The sequence below is a fragment of the Nematolebias whitei genome, chromosome 20, assembly GCF_014905685.2.
Source record: "Nematolebias whitei isolate Nwh7 chromosome 20, NemWhi1, whole genome shotgun sequence".
Taxonomy (NCBI): Eukaryota; Metazoa; Chordata; class Actinopteri; order Cyprinodontiformes; family Rivulidae; genus Nematolebias; species Nematolebias whitei.
The window spans coordinates 29,515,214-29,536,927 of NC_056517.1; the positions used below are offsets into that span (position 1 = coordinate 29,515,214).

General features: G+C 38.9%; 2 protein-coding genes across 2 annotated transcripts; both read right to left on the bottom strand.

Annotated features, from left to right (window-relative positions):
* Positions 1 to 6,014: 6,014 nt before the first annotated feature.
* gramd1c (GRAM domain containing 1c) lies at positions 6,015 to 19,752 on the bottom strand. The gene is made up of 18 exons (XM_037694308.1): positions 19,732 to 19,752; positions 17,510 to 17,609; positions 17,074 to 17,197; positions 16,766 to 16,866; positions 16,506 to 16,601; positions 16,331 to 16,411; positions 14,044 to 14,162; positions 13,045 to 13,195; positions 12,805 to 12,967; positions 12,583 to 12,723; positions 12,383 to 12,501; positions 11,021 to 11,163; positions 10,825 to 10,928; positions 9,548 to 9,715; positions 7,526 to 7,592; positions 7,318 to 7,437; positions 6,914 to 7,019; positions 6,015 to 6,305 (listed from the first exon to the last, which is right to left on the bottom strand). Exons 2-18 carry the CDS (start codon positions 17,594 to 17,596, stop codon positions 6,237 to 6,239), a joined length of 1,959 nt encoding a protein of 652 aa, XP_037550236.1. The 5' UTR covers positions 17,597 to 17,609; positions 19,732 to 19,752; the 3' UTR covers positions 6,015 to 6,236.
* Positions 19,753 to 20,206: 454 nt separating this feature from the next.
* On the bottom strand, positions 20,207 to 20,868 carry atp6v1ab (ATPase H+ transporting V1 subunit Ab; the record flags this gene model as incomplete). The annotated part of the gene is given in 1 exon segment (XM_037693916.1): positions 20,207 to 20,868. A coding segment is annotated over 1 exon segment (93 nt), but the record flags the coding sequence as incomplete, so codon positions are not given.
* Positions 20,869 to 21,714: the final 846 nt, after the last annotated feature.

Consider the following 21,714-nt stretch of genomic DNA (forward strand, 5'->3'; position numbering starts at 1 on the left):
TTACAACGCTTCCTCACGCAAAAAATGCCGGATACGCCATACGGGGATACGCCATACCTACACTGGAGGAGCGCGCGCACGAATGTCATTTGCGCTCCCGCTGGTCTCATTTGCTCACGCGAGATTTGGATTTGCTCTCGCGAGATTAGGCATGATAATGCCGCCTTTTAATGCCGCTGTCGTGCAAAGCCTTTATGGCCACAGAGCAACAGTTATACAACTGACTTATTGATTTACATGTCTGTGTTTATGCATGTTATTAAAGAAATGACCGTTTTATTATGCCGAACTTTCAGGCGAGCGCCCCCTCTGTTGGGGGAAGAGATTATTTCCGGGATACCAAATGTGGCACAACACCGGCCCTGGAGGCCTGCAGGTTGACACCCCTGCTCTAAAGAAACTACCAAAGCCCAAGACTTCAGATTTCGCTCGAGTGAACATAATAAAAGGAGCTCAAGATCGTGACAAAGGTTCACAGATAAGTTTTGTTTCACTTGTTATGCACTGTATGTGTCTTAACTTTGTACAGCAACTTTTTAATCTGGTTTAAATTAATAAAGTCTGTGAAAATAATTAGGGCTGGAAAGGCTAGAACATTTTCATAAAGTTTGCCATAAAACATTATACTAGCAAGTTTTAAATTGTTCCTATTTATTCATTTTTTTCATTGGAAGTATGTGAATTAATTTGATTTTGGTTGATATAAATGCACATCACAAAAAAATGTATCTATAATTAGAATTTATCATAAAAAATGTTGATCTACGTTGAATTTGACCCTGAAAAATTTAAATTATTCTCCAGAAAATTTGAAATTACTTTCCCAACACTCAAAACAAAGTTGTTGTTTTTTTAATGTCATTGTTTAAGCTTTTTTTTTGTATTTTATATGTTGCGTTCTACAGAGCTGCTGCCTCTCAGCGAGCAGGTCCTTGGTTCAAACCCCGGTCCAGGGGCCTTTCTGGGTGGAGTTTGCATGTTCTCTCCGTGCATGCGTGGGTTTTCTCCGGGTACTCCGGTTTCCTCCCACAGTCCAAAAACATGCATGTTAGGCTGATTGGTAACTCTAAATTGTCCCTAGGTGTGAGTGAAAGAGTGAATGGTTGTTTGTCTCGTTTGTTTCTATGTGGCCCTGTGATGGACTTGCGACCCGTCCAGGGTGTACCCCGCCCCTCACACAGTGATTGCTGGACATGGGCACCAGCGACCCCCGTGACCCAAAATGGAATAAGCGGGTAAAGAAAATGGATGGATGGATGGATGGATGTTGCGTTCTACGCTTACGTTATCATTTAGTTTGGAGAAAAGATTACATGATTGTTTTGATATGCACCTACAATATTAAAGTACTGTATTTATTTAAGTACTTACTAACACATTTCTTTAATAAGTTATGGTTATTGTATTCCACACAGATGGAAAAGACACAAAAAATCATTCTGCTGACTGAATAGGTATATCAATAAAGCATTTGCTGTACGTAAACCTAGTAATTATTGAATTAGAAATTACAAGTCCTACTGGGATCAAGGAGGTTTATTCTCCAAGTTTATACAAGTGAATAAGTAAAATTCAACACATTTCAGAAAGTCACTTTTTTTTAGTCTAGATTTATTGTATCCCTTTTTGAATTTTGTGGATTGTTTTACGGTTTTATTTTATGCAATTTTAGATCAGCTTAAGTTAATTTTCGTTTTATGGTTCATTTCCTTTGTTTTGTTGCAGTACATTCATGCAGAAGACGGCACAGCTTTTCTCATGGATCCTGCACAAGTATCAGAGCTTGAAGACTCCAGTTGTCCTGCAAAAAAATATATACAGTAAATCAACAATGAATAAATGTTTCAATATTTATACAAACATACTACAGTTTAAGGAATAACTAGTTTTATTCATGTTTTAAAAACAATGGGGTGCTTGTCTAAAATTTCTTGTACTCAAAACTGTTAATGCATTAACAGGGAATACTTCCAGATGAGGAGACTTCATGGGAAAACAGACTGGACAACTGTTAAATGCAAAGGGGGAATTATGTGCCACCCTGTTCAACAGGATGGAAGAAGCTGTGGCATCCTTGTTGTCAAAGTAAGACGAGAACGCTTTGTTTAAATCATATGCATGCGTACATGTATGCAAAATGTTAGTAACTAGTATAGGTCAATTAAAATTATATGAGTTAGTTCAGCCAGACCGTACGCGTTTGTGTACCTGGAGAATAAATAATCCAGAGATTCTTAATGGATTGTGTGGTTGTTTAACAGAAGAACTGGGGTCATCATGGGTTTTGTATTGATAAATGTGTCTTCCAATTTCAAATTTTGTGATTTTCACATCTTTTTATATGTGTGGATGTTATCTATAAAATATGTCAATTGCAAAGATGTGTTGCATTATTATGATTTTAAAAATAGTATCTAATAGTAATGTTTTGTTTTAGCTGGCAAAAGCATTGATGGAAACCTTTTCCATGGATGCCAGATGTGAAATTTGAAACGTCTAAAAAGGCTATTAATCCAAAGTGCCAGAAGAGACCTTGCTCTTCAAATCCTTGATGCAGCATGGTATCCAACATGCACCTCTTATGTACAGCATAGAAATGTATTATGTATCAATTAAATTGATTTTGTTCTCTTTCTTCTAGTGTTAGATGAGCACAGTTGTGCCATGTGTGCTGCCCATAAACCCCCAGTGTCTGGACCTGCAATAACAGACTGGGTGAGACCATGTGAGCAGTCGGGTGTGTATTTGTAAAAATTGAAAGGTGTAACTATGAGTAGGCTGTCGCCTTCATGCTTGCTCAAGATGAGAGTTCTGTGATGGACTTGAATTCAAAGCAGTCTGCTGAGCAGTCCTGAGATAAATTATGTGAAATTATTTTGGATATATGAATATTTCTGTTCAGTGCCCTCGGACGACTTCTGTTGTGACTTGGCGCTATATAAATAAATTGAATTGAAATAAGCAAGTAAACACCCTAAGCAAAGGATTATAATATGAACTTTATATATATATATACTTTAACAGATCCAGTGTGACGACTAACAGATGGTTCCATGTCCAACGCCTAAATCTAACTTGCACAGTTTATCAAAAAGCCAAGAAAGGAACATGGAAATGTCAATTGTGCGAGTAAAGCGCAATGTCTGAAATGTGTTTAATATTGTTAGAACATAATGTTGTAGTATGACATAATTGGATATATTCATACATTTTTCACGAGTTCTTCATCTTTCTGACTGTGTAAATGTCGTGCATGAGCATGAGTTTAACGAAAATGTAACGAGAGAGACGTTAATTATCTTTGACCCATCAAATGAATGCGGTCATTTATTTGCAGAATCAAAGTTTAACATCAAACATTTACATTAATTTGGCAAAATATGAAAACAATAACAATGGCAAGTTCACAGAAAGTTGGAACAATACGGAGATTGTCCTCACTTCTCAGCAGAACAACAGACATCAATCACACGGCGGTGATTGAGAACTTTGCTTCAGATATTTCTAAAATATCTGTAATGATTTTAGGAGAAGGGAGAGTTTAAGATGGAAAATGGAGATTTATCTTACAGAGAGATGTGTGAGGGAGTTTATCTGTGGGACCAGAACAACACGCTCTTTGGGGAATCAGCTTGGCCACGGTACGCTTGGTCGAAAATAGAACCTTTTACCTTGCAGATGATAATCAGCGTCGGTGCGGAGTTCCTTTCTGACTCTTTCAGCGTCTCCATGAGGACAGCCAAACCCTTAGAGAGTCGTGCGAGGTTATCCAAACAGAAGTTGTAACTCCCAAAATCCTCTCTGCATCCTGAGCTGCATCAGAGAGTTTTTCATCTCTCTTCTCCAGGAGAACTGCCAATCTTTGTAACTCTAACTCTTAGCTCTTTAACTCTTTTAACTCTCTGGGGAGAACCGGGAAGTTGCCACATTTAAATGAGTTGACTTCCGGGTCATTTTAGAGCTTTCTGATTGGTGGATGGACCAGATCAGAGGTGTGGTTTGTGATGTAAGGTGTTATCAAAGTCAAGGGCAGAGAATGAGATTGCTTAAAACAGACAGAAAGATTATTGGAGAAAACGAGACTTCGTGGAGCCTCTACTCTGATTATCTGCTGTAAAGATTAAACATGACATTTCTTCTCAGTAAACATTTTAGTTGACCGAAGCCTGAACTTTAACATACTTACAAATTTGCTCATTGAAGACAGAAAAATCAAGAAATGCATATTAACCTGATTTCTTCTTTGAATGAGGAATAAAAATCATTACTTACTGTTTATGTAAATAAAATGAGTAGTTCTCTTCAACCTGTAAACATTGAGTGAACTAACACAATTTGATTATCAAACATTTGTAAAATAGTAATGATCATAGAGAATTGTCTTTTCTACTTGATTACTTCAAGAAAGAAAGTCTCCAGATGGCTCAAACTGTATTTCTGGATGCAGATCAATGAAATAACAGTCTCTGTCCATCTGGTCAGTTTTGACATGGGCCTAGTCCACTACAATGTTGTGGAAAAACTTAAATAAAATCCTGAAAACACTTTCATGCTAAGACTCGACACAGTGGAAAAGGGTGAAAGTCCTGCAGACCGAAAAGAGGACTCAACCATCTGGCTGAGGCGAATGTAGGCCTCAAACCAAGCACCCACAATGATTACGCCCATGAACTCTGAAAGAAATCAACCCTAAATCTTCAGCATACAGCAGCCGAGGATGGGAGAAGTTTTGCAACCGTCTTCACGTCCACCTGGCCGAAACTGACACTCCTTATTTGGTAGGTGCTCTGGGACAATGTGCTGGGATGAAAGTTTTCCCCACAAAGTGAACATGTTAATGTTGAACGAGTAGATAGATGGAGACAAACCTACAGAAAGTTTTCTGCTCAGATGGTAGCGGTCAGCTTCAGCTTCTTCTGAGATGTGCCAGGCACGTACAGCATTGTAATGGGTAACAACTGGACACTGCGAGCCTTCGCCCGTTTAATGGACGGTTTCTCTTCATAAAGATAGCTTCTTTTACTCTTAAACCAGCATTCCTCTCGATCCAGAATAAGAATCTCAAACTGGGTTATTGACACTAAACTAGGAGCTAACACCAGCTAAAATCATTTTAGCTAAACACTAGCTAAAAGTAGAAGGCTAGCTAAAGAATAAAAGGCCAACTAATGGGCACTTTTACCAAGAGCACTTTACTCAAATAAAATTGATGTGTGGTTTAATCTACATTAATTGCATATTATACACACAAAAGCCTCCAAATTGTTCTTTAATTGAACTTGGCCCCACCCCCAACATGCTCCCAGAATAACTGATCAGAACACCATACCTGTCTAAAGATTCACCATTTGTCCCCTTAAACTCTCTCCAACTTTAATTAACTTTAGTCTCAAAGTATCAGTAAAATTTCAAAGTTGATCAGTAAATCCAGGGAGGAAAATATTTAATAGCTTCATGTACATTTCAATACATTGAGAAATGCTACGAGTTAAAGTGTAAAGAGGAAACGAAAAATTATACATCCAGGAGAAAATAAAATCTTGCATGATGCGCAAAACTGCAGACAAGGTGGTTGGTTTCCACCCTGCATGTTAAAAATGTAGTAAGTTGTGCATCGTTTATCAAAAATTAAACATTGTAAACATCAAAACAGGCTAAGAACCTCGTGATCACCAGGCACCAGTGACATTTAAATGATCTCGTATCAATAGCACTAAAACCAACCCAGTACCGACAATGCACACAAGTCAACTACACAAAAAATGAAAAAAGGCAAATGTCACAAAACAATTAGAGATTAGACAAGTCTTAGTGACTGATTCAACAGTTTATTAGAAACCAATAAAATTCAACTCACAAGACACGTAAAAATTAAGACATTTTAAATATTAAGTTAAAAACTGTAAAATTTACAGTACCTGTAGTTTCTTGCACATGGCACAACACAAAGCATTGACAAAATTTAAAAAAAAAAAAAAAAAAAAGGCAAAAACAAGAGACCAAACCTGCTGCTTCATGTGCAGCCGATTCTGATTGAACATCATCCCAGCAGTCAGTTTGCAGGTTTAAAATAAAATTTAAAAAAGCATCCTGGCATCTGTTGTGCAATCCTTGGCAACACATGGCACATCTGGGGAAGCAAACAGAGCAACATCCTGTGGGTGGCGGGGACTTCCTCAGAGGCAAACCGTCTCAGTGGCTCAGTTGGGTTTCCACACAAACTGGTGCAGGTAAATTCAACGACGTGCTGCCGTTCGATTGGCCAAAGCAAAGTTCTTCTGGAGCACCATCAAGGAGGTGCGGAGCTGTGGAGAACAGGAACCCATTTTAGGCCTTTACAAAACAAAACCTGAAGCATTTGAGAAATTAGATTGATGAAAGAGGAAAAATAGAAACAAGCCTAATTAAAAATAGACAAAAAAAAAAAAAAGTACTATAAAAATTCCAGTCAAATCCTTCTCTACAGCTTAAAGCGTTTACCATCTAAAGTAATATTTCAGATATTTTGAAGCAATGTATGATGAGATAGGTGAAGCTTTGAATCATTTTATTTTGAAGTTCAGTTCTGACAGGGTTGATGAGGCAACAGCTAGTCAGAGTAACGTCAGGACATGCTGATACAATATCAAAGTGCCATCCACAACAGGCAAGACATTGCTTATAATCCGTTACAGAATCTCACTTAAAAATGTTATTTAACATATGGAATCGTTTGATCAAATTACAGGTAAAGGAGTCGCCATGAGGACCACTGACAGAAAACGCCACCATCTTGAAAATGGCTCTCCTCGCCCTCGGTACCAAACACACACCAGGATCCCTTCAGCTTGCTTTGGCAGCGTGGAAAGGCCAAATTGTCATAATGTTATGGCCGATTGATGCAAGCTGTGGAGTTGCAGCCTCACCATCTCACCTGTTCTAAAAGATTAATGGAGTCTTGGAGTACAGTTTTCAGCAGACGCATGTCCTCATTGGTCCTGAACCTCGGCCCCTGTTTGGGACCGTATTCAGGCGTGAAGCTGTAAACGGAGACAGACGGGTAATGTTACATTTGCTGCATGAATACAGCAGAACAGACAGCGAGGTGAAGAAAATGTAAGACAATAGCTGCCGCAAGATGCTTCTTACATAACCACATTCAGAGAGACTGAAAAGAAAGTTTGTAGCGAGTCGGCAGGAACTCTCCACTTTTCCCTTGTATAGAAGCAGTCCACATACAGACACAGTCTTCCCTCCTCCCACAACGAGACAGTTTTCAAAGCGCTCACATCTCCCTTTCATTCTGTGAACAATCCACTGAGTTTCACAGCGGCTGACCTGGCTTCAAGCCTTTCTTTCAGTCGATGCTTTGTGGTCAAGTACATACGGTGGGCCACGTCCTCCATGGCCCACAACTTGAAGAACAGGCCCAGATTCAGCACCATCAGGATCAGCAAACTGAAAGAGGCACAAAGGGCTGTTTAAAATGCACAAGTTAGAAAAAACAAACATCTGCAGCTTTTTAAGCAGTTTCAGATCAGCTTACATCACACTCATGCAAGCCACTATTGTAGTCGTGTTCAACCTGTACGGGCCCGCCATATCCATGGGGCCTGCATTACATAAAAAGTTAGAAATACATTAGAGTTCAATTTTCACAATCCAACAGAAAATTTAAAAACAAGTTTAAAATTGATAACTTTAGTTAACACGGTTTCCCCATTAACAGGAAGCATTTGGCAACCATCTGAAAAAAGGTCTTGCAGTGTGTCAAACCTAATAACTTTCCAGCCTTCACTTTTTAACTTTTAAGCCTACTTTACATAAAACTGTGTGTAACCATAAAACAAAAAGGCGCCGCTATGTAGAAAATGTCTGCAGCACAACACGGACAATGTGAGCACGTGCAGACGGCACAGCAGTTAGTGCAACATGTGCAGTAGTTGTGAGACTTTGTCAACTGCATCGGTTTTAAAAATTTTAAATTCTGATGCATTTTAAAGATGCTGACGCCTCAAACTGCAGAAATAAGACATCAGAAAATAAAATCTTTGTTCAAATCCAACAAAATGTTACATTTACTTCAGAGGTTTAATTAATATCAGTACCCATCAGAGGTACAGGACAGGTTGAACAACTGGGAGATGAAGTTAGAGAGGCCAGACCGAGATGATTTGGACAAGTCCAGAGGACGGACACTGGGTATATTGGTAGACTGATGTTAGAAATGCAGCCGCCAAGAAGAAGACCAAAGAGATATATGATTCAGTTCGAGAGGACGTGGAGGTAGGGTTGGGGGATTTATCGAATATACTCGATGTATCACGAGATTTTTCTATTTACGATGGTTAAAATGGCTTTTTCGCAACCATCGAGTATTAGACTTTAAAATCTTTGTAGTTTTTTTCTCCCGTCTGCGCCTCCAACTTCACACAGCCGCTCACCCGTGCACGATACCCCCACCTCCTGCTTCTCCAGGTGTGTGTGATGGGTGGGTAGCACAAGTAAACAGGGGAGCAGTTTAGCTGCTGTGCAAAAATAAACACAATGGCTGTTATTTGGAGATGGTTTGGATTTAAATTGTCATATGAGCAGCAGAAAAAAATGTTTTCTGTAGACAATGCTGAAATCAAGTCCCGACAACAGGTCAGAACTAGGAATCTTTCACCATTTAAAACAACGCTGTAAGTTATAAGTTGGTGCCGACTGCTTTTTCAGACTCATTTCCTGAGACAAACCACGGGTCAAAACTCGTTTATTAGCCATGCTTTGCCTTATGAGGGGAACAGTGAGAGATGTCCCAACTTTAACAGCTTATATCAAAAACACGCTCCTTAGTGGCCAACAAGAAAGTTAGCCGTCTTGTTAGCCACTAAAGGCCGTGTCTTCGATATGATAAGCTGCTGATTTATTGATGTGGCTCCACCTCTTGCTGCAAGACTTGAAAATCTGTGTAGTTCTTTTTCTGCCTGTCCAACTTCACACACGCTTACTACCAACGCTGTGAAGGCGGTGCAGCTGAAGAGGATTATTATTAAATATATGTACAGTAAATAGTTTTATTTTTTATGTTTAGTAGATTTACAGCTGTTTGTTAATAAATGTGCCTGTGACAATTGGGACAAAGCTTTGACTCTGAAATATATTTATAGAAAGAAAAAAAAATTAACTCAATATTTATAAAGGTGAGCCTCAGGACTCGTCTATAAGAGAGACCTGTTGTTAAATAACGATAAGACAAACAAAAGCATATAAATTGAAATAAATAAATGGAAGAAAAATTATATTTAAATTTAAAAAAAAATTTTAAAAAGCTGCATTTTAAAGAGATGTAAAATGGTAAAAATACGAACATGTCTGCATTGGTTTGTGCCATGAACTTAGCAATGTTTGAATATTGAGATATACATCGTATATTGAGATTCATCTTAAAAATAGAGATATTAATTTTGGTCCATATCGTGCAGCCCTACATGGAGGTAGTTGGAGTGAGGACAGAGTGAAATGGAGCAGGATGACTTGCTGTGGCAATCCATGAAGAGGGAAAAGCCAAACGAAAAAGAAGTACCTATGTTTCCGTCTCTTGGTTCAGGATCTTGCCCGTACTGCTTAATGGGCTTGATGTGCTCCGATAGAGTCCGGCTGAACGTTCGCCGCCTCCTCCGGAGTCCTCCAATCTTTCCTGGCTCTACTCCCGTTTGGGTCATCTCTGCCTCCTCCTCCAGCAGTTCTGCTTCTGTAACATATGAACCGACGGGGGAGATGATGACCAGGTAGTGAGTAAAGTGACAATTAGACGTGCACAAGGAGCTCCAAGCTGTCAGGTCATGGGAGCACTAGCTTAGTCAGGGGGGAGCAAAACAAAATATTATAAAGATCTGTACAAACAGCCTGTCAGTAACACTGAATTGCTTTAAATTGGGGGGGGGGGGGGGGGAGCAATAGTTCTGTTTCAAGCTATTAAAATGTAGCTCCATGGTTAAGATCTTCATTGATTAGGGGCGGGTTATTGCAGTTAGTGTCAGCACATGTAGCTACTACAAAATAAGCAGGTCAAGTATTTTAGTAATAAAAATAATCTCAACCTAGTTCTCAGGTACTTTTTCCTCCTTTGAGCCATCAATGATTACACAAACTAAACTTTTGAAGCCCGTTCTGCAGTCTTAACTGCATTTTGAATGTTGCAGTTTCCATAAGTTCAAAATATACCATGGATGCCTCGCAACACTTAAACGCACAACAGCGTTCCAACTTTGTTTACAGCACAGCAAGATCTTATACTTTAATCCAATATGGCCCTCATGAGGATTAAAGAATGTTTTAAAACTTCTTCCTTCCTGCCACCCATTTTCCTTCTGTCCTACATTTACATCTCAACTTATCTGCTTTGGCTCAATTTTGCTCAGTGAGTAAGAGATCAAGGGTTCTCCATTTTTCCTGGTCTACAGTTGGAAAGGTGAAAACTTGTCCATCGTTTTTGCTTACGAATAAACTGCCTCATCTTTAAAAAAAAAACATGTTGCCTTGTATCTCAACCGATGCCAGATGGTGTGATATGTCAGTAATTAATGTTTTCTGTTTAAATATCAATGGCGAGTATACTAAACTCCAGCTTCGCATGATGTGCATTCAAAGTGGATAGTCGGAAAAAAGAGCCAGACAATATTGCTCTTTATATTCCCTTTGTCCTGCCTGCAAACACAGCAGTAATACGACTCACTGCTGCAGAGCTCCATGTGTCAGAGGAAACCGTTCAGATCAGATCAAATCGCAGGCAGAGGACAAACAGGAGAGGACGTGCTCGTCTGCCTCTGCAGTGTGCAGGCAACACTTTATGAAACTCACCCAGCTGTCTGAAATTATCCTCGATACCGCTCCAGGAGTTTTTTGTAATGAAGGACTTGATTAGGCCCCATGTTGGTTTCCTGTACTTCACATCAGTGTACACCCTAAAACACAGGAAAAGTTTTAATTTCAAGTCAGTACTAGTCAGTGAAAAAAAATAAAATCAAATAAATAGAGGCTTTAATGATAATTTCACCTTAGTCGACATTTCCGCTTGGAGATGCCTATGATGTAGTACCGGTTTTGTGTGTAGAAGTAGTCATGATAGGGAACGTCATGCGTGTAAACCTCTGAATCAACTATGTAAAACTGACCCTCCTTGGATTCTTTGTACAAAGTCTGAGAGGCAAAGAAAGAACCAACTAGAAAATTTGCATTTCCTGTGAAAATGCAGTGTGAATGACAATTGCTGAACTTGCTGAGAAACAGCTGAAATCTACAAAACATGCTGAATTGTAGCTGAAATGAAACAAGCCTAAATTAGCAGAAACATTTGTTGAATAGTTTTAGATTAGCTTTAAAAAAAAAAAAAGCTGAAAATTAGCTGAAAGGGCAGAAAGCTTGGGCTTAAAGCAGGAAGTGGAATAAGCTGAAATGGGATAGAAAAGGTGAAATTACATGAAGCTAAAACTAGCATAACAGCTAAATAGTTGAAATTATCAAAGCCAAAACTAGCTAAACATAAGCTTAAATTCCCATAAGTTAAAAAGATTGAAAGTAGCAAAAATTTTTTTTTTTTTTTTTTTTTTTAAAGCTAAATATCTAGCTGAAAAGGTAGAACAAACTTAAATTAGCGCAAGAAAGAACACATTTGCCCAAATAGGCCGAAAGAAGCACCAAAAAAAAAACAAAAAAAAAAAAAAAGAGAAATTATCTGAAAAAAGATAAAATTAGCAAAAATAAATAAACAGCTGAATAGTAGCTTAAAAAGGCAGAAAGAAGCTTAACAGAAGGAAGTGGAGAAAGCATAATTTTGCTCAATAAGGCTGAAAAGTAGAAAAGAGTGCAAAAAAGTGGAATTAGCCAAGAGAAAATAAAATGAAGCTAAAATTAACAAACAGCTAAATAGTAGAAGCCAAAACGTGCATATATAAGCTGAACAGAGCAAAACACACTAAAATTAGCAGAAAGTAGTTTGAAGAGGCAGAAAAAAAAATGTAGTTTGTAGAATTTGAAAGGAGCACAAAACAGATAGAAAAAATAACAAAAAAAAACAACTGCTGAAAAGTTTATAGTTGCAGAAAGAAGGTGAACCAGAACAAAATGTGAAAGGAGCAGTAAAACAGATCTAAAGATTTCAAGGATGTAAAAATGAGCTTAATTCATTTTCTATGAGAAAAAAAAAAATGTGACAAAAGGCTAAATATTTCTAAATATTAAAGTTGCACAATACCAAAAGTAGCCTTCTCCTGAACGTTCTGATACATTTGTTTTAAATACCACAAAAATTGTGGGGGGAAAAAAATTAAACACAGAAGACAAATGGATCACAGTGTGAATGCTTCATAAGCTGCGACAAACCGTTTAAACCAAAAGCACAACTGTTCTTGAGACACACCTGGTTCTCCGTAGCAGTGGAGAACTTTCCGATCAGCGGGTTGCTGATGGTTATCGTGTAGTTTAGGGTCCGCTTCATGTTTCCTGAGGCGTCCTTTTGCCAGGTATTAAGACTGGGATCTGAAGGCACAGAAGCATAAATATCAGAAAGCAACAAAGTTAATTTCTGGAACATGGGAAAATGAAATAAAAAGGCCTTACTCGTTATCTTACGAGCGTTCATAAACTTGCGAGTGAAGCTCGAGTCGGTGAAGAGCAACTCAAACATTTTGTTTGCACTTATGTGGAAAATCCTGTTGAGATACAGCCGACCCGGCACCTCAGACAGACTGAGTCGTTCCTCTGTTGGTGGGCAGAAAGAATATTAAACTTGAAGAGAAATGCCAACGTCATACGCTCCAACATCGACTTTAGTCCTCTCACCTTCTTCTATGCTTTCGGAGCCGCTTTGCTCAGAAACGCCGTTCTCGTTGGCGTTGAGGTCAAGAGAGTTCGAGGAACGTTTAGAGATTCTTTCTGGCGCGAGCCGGTCCTCCAGCGACAGAACGGGACTGCGCCGCATGAACTGAGCGTTGCGAGACTCATCCTGCAGGAAACAAGATGGCATTTAAAAATGCAGTAGAATTTAAAAATAAAAAAAATCAAACACGCAACTTTTGATACCGTGTTAGTTTTTGGTGAGATGACAGGGGAGGGGAACTCCTCTCGAGGTGACGAGCTCTCTACAGGCCCAGTGTCCATGGCAGGGAGGCGAAGGGATTGTGGTCGCTCCAATTTCACAGAACCATCATCCCCAGCAGGCTTCTGTGGTGGGCTGCAGGTACACAACCAGGTTAGTATTAGAGCTGCATGATATTAGGAAAAACACAATTACTATGATGAATATTGCAACATTTGTAAGGAACCCACATGTTCCGTCAATGTTCATAACACTCCCATGTCTGAGCTTTAGAATGGGGTACATCAGATAATGTGCTTTTGGCATGGTCTGAATGAATAATTATTTTTCATATACTTGAACTGCACATTAATTTGTGCAGCCAATATAAAAAGGTAATAAATTACTATTCAAGTAGAACTTTGAGTCGTGGACTCAACCACACCTCTTAATCACTTGGCAGGTTCACCTATTCATGTTCTCATATTCCCCACTTCTCCCTCAGCCACTCATCCTTACCTCATATCCCTTCTTATCTCAACTCATTTATCATGACTCAGTCCCCCCCCCCCCCCCCATCGCTTATCGATCCCTCAAAATGAGCCCAAACCACACCCTCAGCTCTAAAGAGACCAGCACATCTACATCATTGCGACTTGGTCCTATGCCTGTAAAAGCTAGCAGATGTGCAAGACAAATTTCTGATGAACCACTGGATGGATGTTAAAGAAACCCAAAGTAACAATAAGCCGTCCATCTAGAACAGATTACCTTTTAAACATGGCCACCTCAACCAACTAACCCATACATGGCTGCATCTGACACATTTACATATATTAAGCTAAAACTGTGTAACCGAAAGTCATCAACCAACACATACTCCAAGCACCAACTGATCTTGAGATTATTGTATAACCAAAATGACTGACTCCATCCCCATTAGTCTAAAGCCGACATGGTGGGTGATAAGCAGGACTGTTAGTAATTTTAAAGGAAGTGCTTACCTGGTCTGCATGTTTGCTTCTGTTGATAACTGTAAACTCTCCATCTCTTCACTGGTCAGACCCAGATCACACCCATAGTGCTGTTTAACCATCTGCCACACCTCCTGGCTGGTCAGGGGCTGAATTAAAGGAGGAAACTGTGTGAAGACAGTTCTGCAGCAGGTGCAGGTACCCTGGGAACGTGTGACGTCCACCAGGTGTATAGTCATCTCCACGGGAGACGGTTAACAAACATTACACGAATGTCTTAACCCATAGCAAGAGCAGGTCAATATATTTAATAACAACCTGCGCTTGGGGCACTTTAAAGGCTGCAGGTTTTTCTAAAAACAGCTGGTTTCACATTAAGAAGAGTCGATGTTTTGTTGTAGATTTGTGGATTCCGGCAGGAAAAACAAAAACATTTGGACTTATTTACTGTGTTTTAGCTTAGTTTTCCTTAAAACCCGACAAAGTTTGTTTGCTCGCGGTTCCCCTTACCTGTCAGAGAACATGTCGCCGCAACTGTCCGCCCCAAATATGTACCGTGAACGCAGCGCGCATCCAGGAAGTCCTCGGTTTAACACGCGCCGCCCAGCCGGACTACATATTAAATACAAGCCTTCTTCGTGTAGAAACTACGGTTCGGTTCGGGGTTTTGTTTGTTTTGGAGCGACCCCCGCTGAGAGTTTCTGCTCTGGTCGGTTTGACTGCAGGTCGTCGTTAATCAGCCGTCGGAGCCACACCTGGAGAGGTCAATGAACTCTGGTTTACCCGCACAGGTGTTCACGCGCCGCCAATCAGACACGCCCCGCCCCTGAGAGCGCGCTGCAGATAGGTTGTGACATATTTAAAAAATAAAAAATACAGTAAAGTCCAACCTGACTTTTTAATCAGTTCTCAAAGAAAACATGCAACCGTTCTTACTTTCTGTTTAGAGAATTTCCATCCAGACAGTAAATTAAAATTAAGCTTTTTTTTTTTTTTTTTTAAATCAAAATCAAAGTTGTTTTTTTACTGAATTCAGTTTGCATAATTTCACCCTCTTTGAAATCTATAACTTTATATTTCCCCCTTAGATTATAATTTACAAAGTGAACATCTGATTAACTTTGAGTCAAGTCAGTCCAAGATTTTTAGCAAAACACTAAAATGGCTTTTTTTATTTTATTTATTTTTTTCTTTTTATTATTATTATTATTATTATTATTATTATTATTATTATTATTATTATTATTATTATTATTATTATTATTATTATTATTATTATTATTAAAGTGTTTATTTTTGTAATCCATTATTATTATTATTATTATTATTATTATTATTATTATTATTATTATTATTATTATTATTATTATTATTATTATTATTATTATATATATTTTTTTTTTTTATCTCAGGCAGTTTCACAGACACTAAAGCTAAATTTAATGAAGTAGCTGAGTCATTCTCAATATGCACCCTGAGCGTGGACAAATGTCAAACAAGTTGGACAAAAAACAGTTACAACTCATTTCTTATAAAATTTCAATTCATGCGTTTCATGAAAGGTGGAGAGCAATATGCATTACTTTAAAAAAAAAAAGGAGTCCTAACAGTGTAATCATTTATCCTTTTCTTGAGATTAGTGTTCAAACGTTAAAGCAAGCAATGGGTCAAAGTAGACCATTTTCAGTGTTACACTTTCTCCCACAAAAAGGTTTATCCATTTTACTTGAACCAAATGTTTGTTGAAGATCAAACTAGCTAAATCATTACTTTAATATTCCTTCAAAGATAACAGTTGAACCATTTGCTTCATTCATTCACTTGAACTCAACTTTTAGACTTTTTTCCTCCATTAATCTAACGGGTATTTTCCCTCCAGCGTTGTCTCTCTGGGTCTTTTTAACTCGTCTCGCTGCACACATTTTATCTTAAACCTTCTGAATAAACTAAAATGTTTTGCATGTGCCAAAGTGAACAAACCCGAGTTTGTTCTGACAAATGCCTCTTCTCACTCTGTACTGTGTGAAAGGTGAAAGCCGAGTTAAACTGTGCCCAGGACACGTCTGGGTAAAATCCTCCAAACATGTGTCCTCAGACTATGAAACAAACCGATTTGAGAGCAAACCCTGCAGCAGAACACCGATAACCTTTGCAGACAACATGCGGTTGAGACGGTTTGAACTTTGACCCCGATAGATAAGTGCTTTTTGAATCAGACCTGCTGATGCATCCGTATTTTAGACAAATGTTTGAGATTCAAATACAAGAAACAAAGTGTGCAAATGATTAGCTTGAATAGTTAGGAATAGGGACTTACTATGTTCATCAAAGTGTTTTGCCACATGCGATAAACACTTTGATAGCTTCTCTCTCTCGCTGAGAAGGAAGTGAAGAAGAACTGAAGGACATACAGAGAGATTAACGGTGTTTTTGTGTTTGATCATTAATAAAATGTAGATACGCGCTTTAGAATGGCAGCTTTTTTTTTAGACCTTCTCAGTATTTGTGCAGATCTGGATGGCGTTAGGGATCAGTCGAGCTATTTTCTCTCTGGATATACTAGTGATGTCTCGAAGAGTCAACATGATCTAGGAAAAAAAAAAAAACATTAAAGGCTTGTTGCCAACATCCGTGTCAGCAAAATTAAGAAGAATAATAATAATCACGATGGTGCTTTATATTAACATTACGTGGTCATTAGATTGTGTGCAACGATGAATCCCTGCCCGTTTTGTCCCCACAGTCTCATTACCTTCGTTCCACGAAACACATTGCTGTAGAAACAGACCCAGTTCATTGAGAGGTAGAGGCGTCCCTGAAGGAGGATGTCTCTCTGGAGGGCACACGGGTAGTCTGAGGAGACGCAGCAGGTAAAACACACAGATGAAGAGCATTAACACACCACAATGCACTGTTTACTACTTGCTGCAAGGTAATTAGAGAGAAGAATACTCTGGGAATATAAATAAAAAGACAAATGTATGCGTTTGCTGCATTGGTGGTTTTAGTGTCAGCAGTGATCTCTATAAAGTGAGTTTACAGGAGGTTTTTGCTGCTTACCCAATATAAGCATCTCTGATTCTGGCAGTTCTTTGAACAGCCTCCTGAACTCCTCCAGCCTCTGCTTGTAGCTCTGCAGAGGAGCCTGAGGCACCGAAAGACACGGCCCTGGAGTTTCAGAGCTCTGATTTAAAAAATTACATTAAAAGATTGGGTTATTATTGATGCAATATAGTTTCAATAAGTTTATTATTTTTTCCTTTTTGTGTGTGTGGTGGGAACAAGTTCAGTGTATTATCTGACAAAGATTATTCTAACCAGCCTTTTTGGGTTTTGCTGTTTTATCCGAACCACAAGAGGGCAGTGAGAAAGTTTCCAATCACAGGTTACTTTAGAAATGCATGACTAGATAGAAGAAAGAAAATGATTCATTTTGCCCATTGCTCAGATTTAAGGATCAGTATTGACAGTAATGAGTTTATTATTGTGGTTTTACTTCTTCCTCTGAGCTCAGCCTGAGGTCCACCAGGGATGAACTATCATCATCACTGCCCACTCCTGACCGGTTGGATTCCTGGTCCATCGAATCTGCTGGGCTGCTCAGAAACAAACAGTTTGGATTATAATTCGGGCAAAGGTTGGGTAGAAATATTAGTCTCAGAGCTCTAACGGATGACAACATTTTTAACAGCAGAACTGAAAAGCTTCACAAACGTGCATTTTCTGGAGAGAAAAATAATAAATAAAATTGCATTTCAAATATTTGTGGGAAATTGTTGCAAATATGTTAAGTTAAACAAGCAGAGCAAAATAAAGTTGACAAAACAGCAGCTAAAAAAAAAAAGGCCAAAATGAGAAAAAGTAGCTTGAACAAATTAGCTAAACCTTATTTCTAACCTACAAAGCTCTCAACAACCTAGCTCCATCTTATATTAAAGATCTTATTGTTCCATATTTTCCTAACAAAGCACTTTTCTCTCAGACCGCAGGCTTACTTGTGGTTCCTATAGTTTCCAAAAGCAGAATGGGAGGAAGAGCCTTCAGTTGTCAGGATCCTGTCTTGTGGAGCAAACTTCCAGTTTCTGTCCGCGACGCTGACACATTGTCCAGTTTAAAGACTTTCCTTTTTGATAAATCCTATAGTTAGGGTTGTTATGCTGCAATAGGCTTAGACTACTAGACGACAAATTGCCCAAATTTCTTAAAATTAATTGTTAAAATTTCAATAGTTTTCATTTGATACCATTTCTATCTTACGTGATTCTTGACCTGCCATTGTGTATCTGTTCAAACCCAGCCGGTCGATGCAGATGGGCGCTTGTCCTGAGCCTGGTTCTAAATGTTTCTTCCTCATGAGGGAGTTTTTCCTTTCCACTGTCGCCTTCATGCTTGCTCAAGATGAGAGTTTTGTGATGAGAGTTAAATTCAAAGCAGTCTGCTCCTCAGATAAATGTTAACTTACTTTTTATGGTTATGAATGTTTCTGTTCAGTGCCCCGAGACGACTACTGTTGTGACTTGGCGCTATATGAACAAAATGAATTGAAATAAACATGGCAAAAGGCTAGCTGATAGAACAACTAGCAATATATGAGCAAAAGCTGCAAATTGGTGGCAAAAAGTGACTGAAAACAACGAAAAAGTGGTAGAAGGGTAAGTAAAAGCACTGCGGGGGGAGTGTAATGAAGCAGATTTCAAAAGTAATATTGCTGAAGGAATTCAAGAAATCTCACTGTATTTCTACAAGGAATTTATTTTAAGTAAAGCTAAAGCCATTAAAACAAGATAAAAAAAAAAAAGTTACAAAAAACAAGCACACTATTACCAATCAAGCTGACCGTTCAGATGTATGAACAGTGGAAAAAATAAAATGGCACAAAATGTGCTGCTGTAGTTAAGAGTCCATAAAGGGGACAGAAGAATCTATAAAACATTGGGTGAGTCAGCATATCCATGTCTTCCTAAATGGCTCAAACCTGCACCATTAACGTCAGTGTTTCCAGGAGTGTTCATCACATCTTAAACTAAGATTCTCCTCATGGCTTCTACAGCCGAATGTGTATAGAGGTTAGAAACGACGATATGTCCTCACAATGTTTACAACTTCACCAATTAGGCCTGCTCCAGTATATCAATTTAAAGTTTAACAAAAATATAAAATTTTCCACTCGAGTCATTTTTCCCCACATGAACCGACTCCAAATTGCTGGAACACGCTTGTTGAACAGATTCTTTAAAATAAATTTTCCTTCGTTTAACATGTTCACACCTGAGTACTTCTAATTAACATTCAGTAGAGGTAATTTTATCCACTAAAATAAAATAAAAAATAAATCACATTTCAAGTAGAGTAAACTTTATTAGAATTGTGCATGTTTCATGCATTAAGGGAGGAAATGAGAGCAGAATTAAAGTTTAGGAATCATGGGTTAAAAAAAAATAAAAATATCACAGCAACAAGACTAAGAGGTCAGTTTGTAACAAAACTGGTTCGTCTGCAGAGCTGACGTCACACCAAGTGACCAGAAACCTTCAAGCACCAGTGAACATAATTCTAAACTTCTTCTGTGAACTGCAAAAATTAAAATGTTTTAGTTCAAAATATAAAAGCAGCATTTTAACACGATCACCTGCTGATCCGAGTCAATCAGATCAACCTGAAGCTCCTTTTTTACACACAAAAAATCTAATATTGAACACACGGCTTGTTTTTACTTACCTGACACGTAGAGGACCCAGGATGTCTGTTTACCTGAGCGAGCTGACAGTAAACAAACGCCTGCTGTGAGTTGGACGCAGCCGAGGCTCCTCGGATGTTAAATGCGCTCCTTGTGACAGCAGGTGATTCTCATCCTGCAGGGGAACATACCTTCTGGGAGTCGTCACCTCACTGATGACGCCCTTACAGGCGACGACTTCAATTGTTAGGCTCAACTTGTAAATGTAGCTCTCTTAAGCCACAGTACTATAAATTAATAATGCGTTTGTGAAGCTTAAGCAGTAAATTTTGATGTGCTATTAGAAGAACAGTGGTAAAAAAAAGTACTTTGCAGCTCTATTTTTAGCTTTTCAACCAAAGGGCTTGGTTTTTCAGGTGTTTAGTCATGCTGAGATACCAGTTCAACAGCACCGACAGCTTAATCAGCAACAATTAGCTTCAGACAAACACACAACCTGCTGGGATTTTTATTTTATTTTTTGCAGTGTTTTAATTCTTTCAGAGTAACATAATGAAACAGTTGGACAGCAGAGTCTGACTCTTACACATTCACACAGCAATGGTACACAACACTGCTGAAATACAACCATTAAAACAAAAAGGAAGCCTCTACATCAAAACACTGGCAATAAATAGACTGATCTTATTAAATTTATATTCTTCTGTACAGATGGTCGGTGAATTACAACACAACTCGTCGCGAAGAGCAAACCACGGCTACACGCAGAAATCATGTAAACAGAGGGGGAAAAAAGGAAACGAGGTGATGAGATCCGGCCGTCACGCTCGCTTTTAAATCATCACGCGCACACAATCAGTGACCATGACCATGCAGAGGATCCAGAATGTGAGGCAGCAAATAATAATGAATACAGTACATCTGTCTCTTTTTTCCCTCCACGTTAGGTTTTACACACAATCAACCACAAAGGATCACAAGGGGCGGGGCCACTGCACGAAGGTCTGGGAATACAGAGGTGGAATGAGCTCTGCAGCGGAGGATGGGGTCAAGAGATGGACTGTGGAGAGGCTGGGTGGGTGTGACTACTCCTCCAGGGTGCGGAAGGAGTTCTGCATGTCCTCCAACAGCTGAGTGTACTCGGACTTTATCTTGGCCTCGCCGTCCTTCACCGGGTCCTACACACACACATACAGATTAAGAACACACAGTTTGGACATTTGTGAACTGGTGTATCTCCCACCCCCTGCATATCTAACTCCCATCCTCCATGAAAGGCATTTAGGACTTTTAGATGTTACCAAATGTGTAGGAACTTCCTCTTTTTCTTCAAAGAAAACAATGTCCATCACTACAAGTGTTTGACAGAGAAGAAAAAAGGAAGTGCAAAATGTTTTATATTGGGCAATTTCTGTCTGGTGTTTTTGTTGACTCTCTCTATGGCGATATTTTTTCCTAGCAGTCAGGAGGCTATGTGAGATGGGGTTTATTGTGCTGTCGTGCAGCTCGCCTTCTTCTGAGCCAAACAGCCACTTCAGGTGTCTGCATCTCCTCTCACTGATGTTTCAACATCTGCATTGAGCGTGACTGCTGTGCTGTGAGTGAGCCCTCAAACTGGCAAAAGCGATGACGTCATTAACCTTTTCTGAGTTAGGATGCAGCTTATTCCCATATTAAATTTTAGGGATGCACGATATTGGATTTTTAGCCAATATGCTGATATCTTAAAACTTATTTGGCCGATAACCGATACCAATATTTTTTCCCCTAGACCTACTTACAGAGACTACATAACTTCCTCTGCTGTGGAATTAAAAAACTACATTATTCTGCACGGTCTTTGTCAGTTTGGCCTGTTACTAAATGCAGATGCCTAAAAGAGCGCTGAAAATGATGTAACACTTCAACTTGGATTATGTTTAATGTCAAATTTATTCATGACATTTACTCTCTCTAGCACAATGACAACCCTTGAACAGTGCAAATTTGAACATTTTCACAAATCTAAACTCAACAGCGTGCAT

Bases quoted from the DNA above. Each gene is read 5' to 3' on its own strand.
- gramd1c (XM_037694308.1), bottom strand. From the start codon at position 17,596: ATGGACCAGGAATCCAACCGGTCAGGAGTGGGCAGTGATGATGATAGT. The intron at 17,198-17,509 runs GTAAAACCACAA...TTTTTAAATCAG, and splicing joins GGCTGAGCTCAGAGGAAGAA to AGCTCTGAAACTCCAGGGCC. The intron at 12,724-12,804 runs GTGAGAGGACTA...GCCCACCAACAG, and splicing joins CTCCGAAAGCATAGAAGAAG to AGGAACGACTCAGTCTGTCT.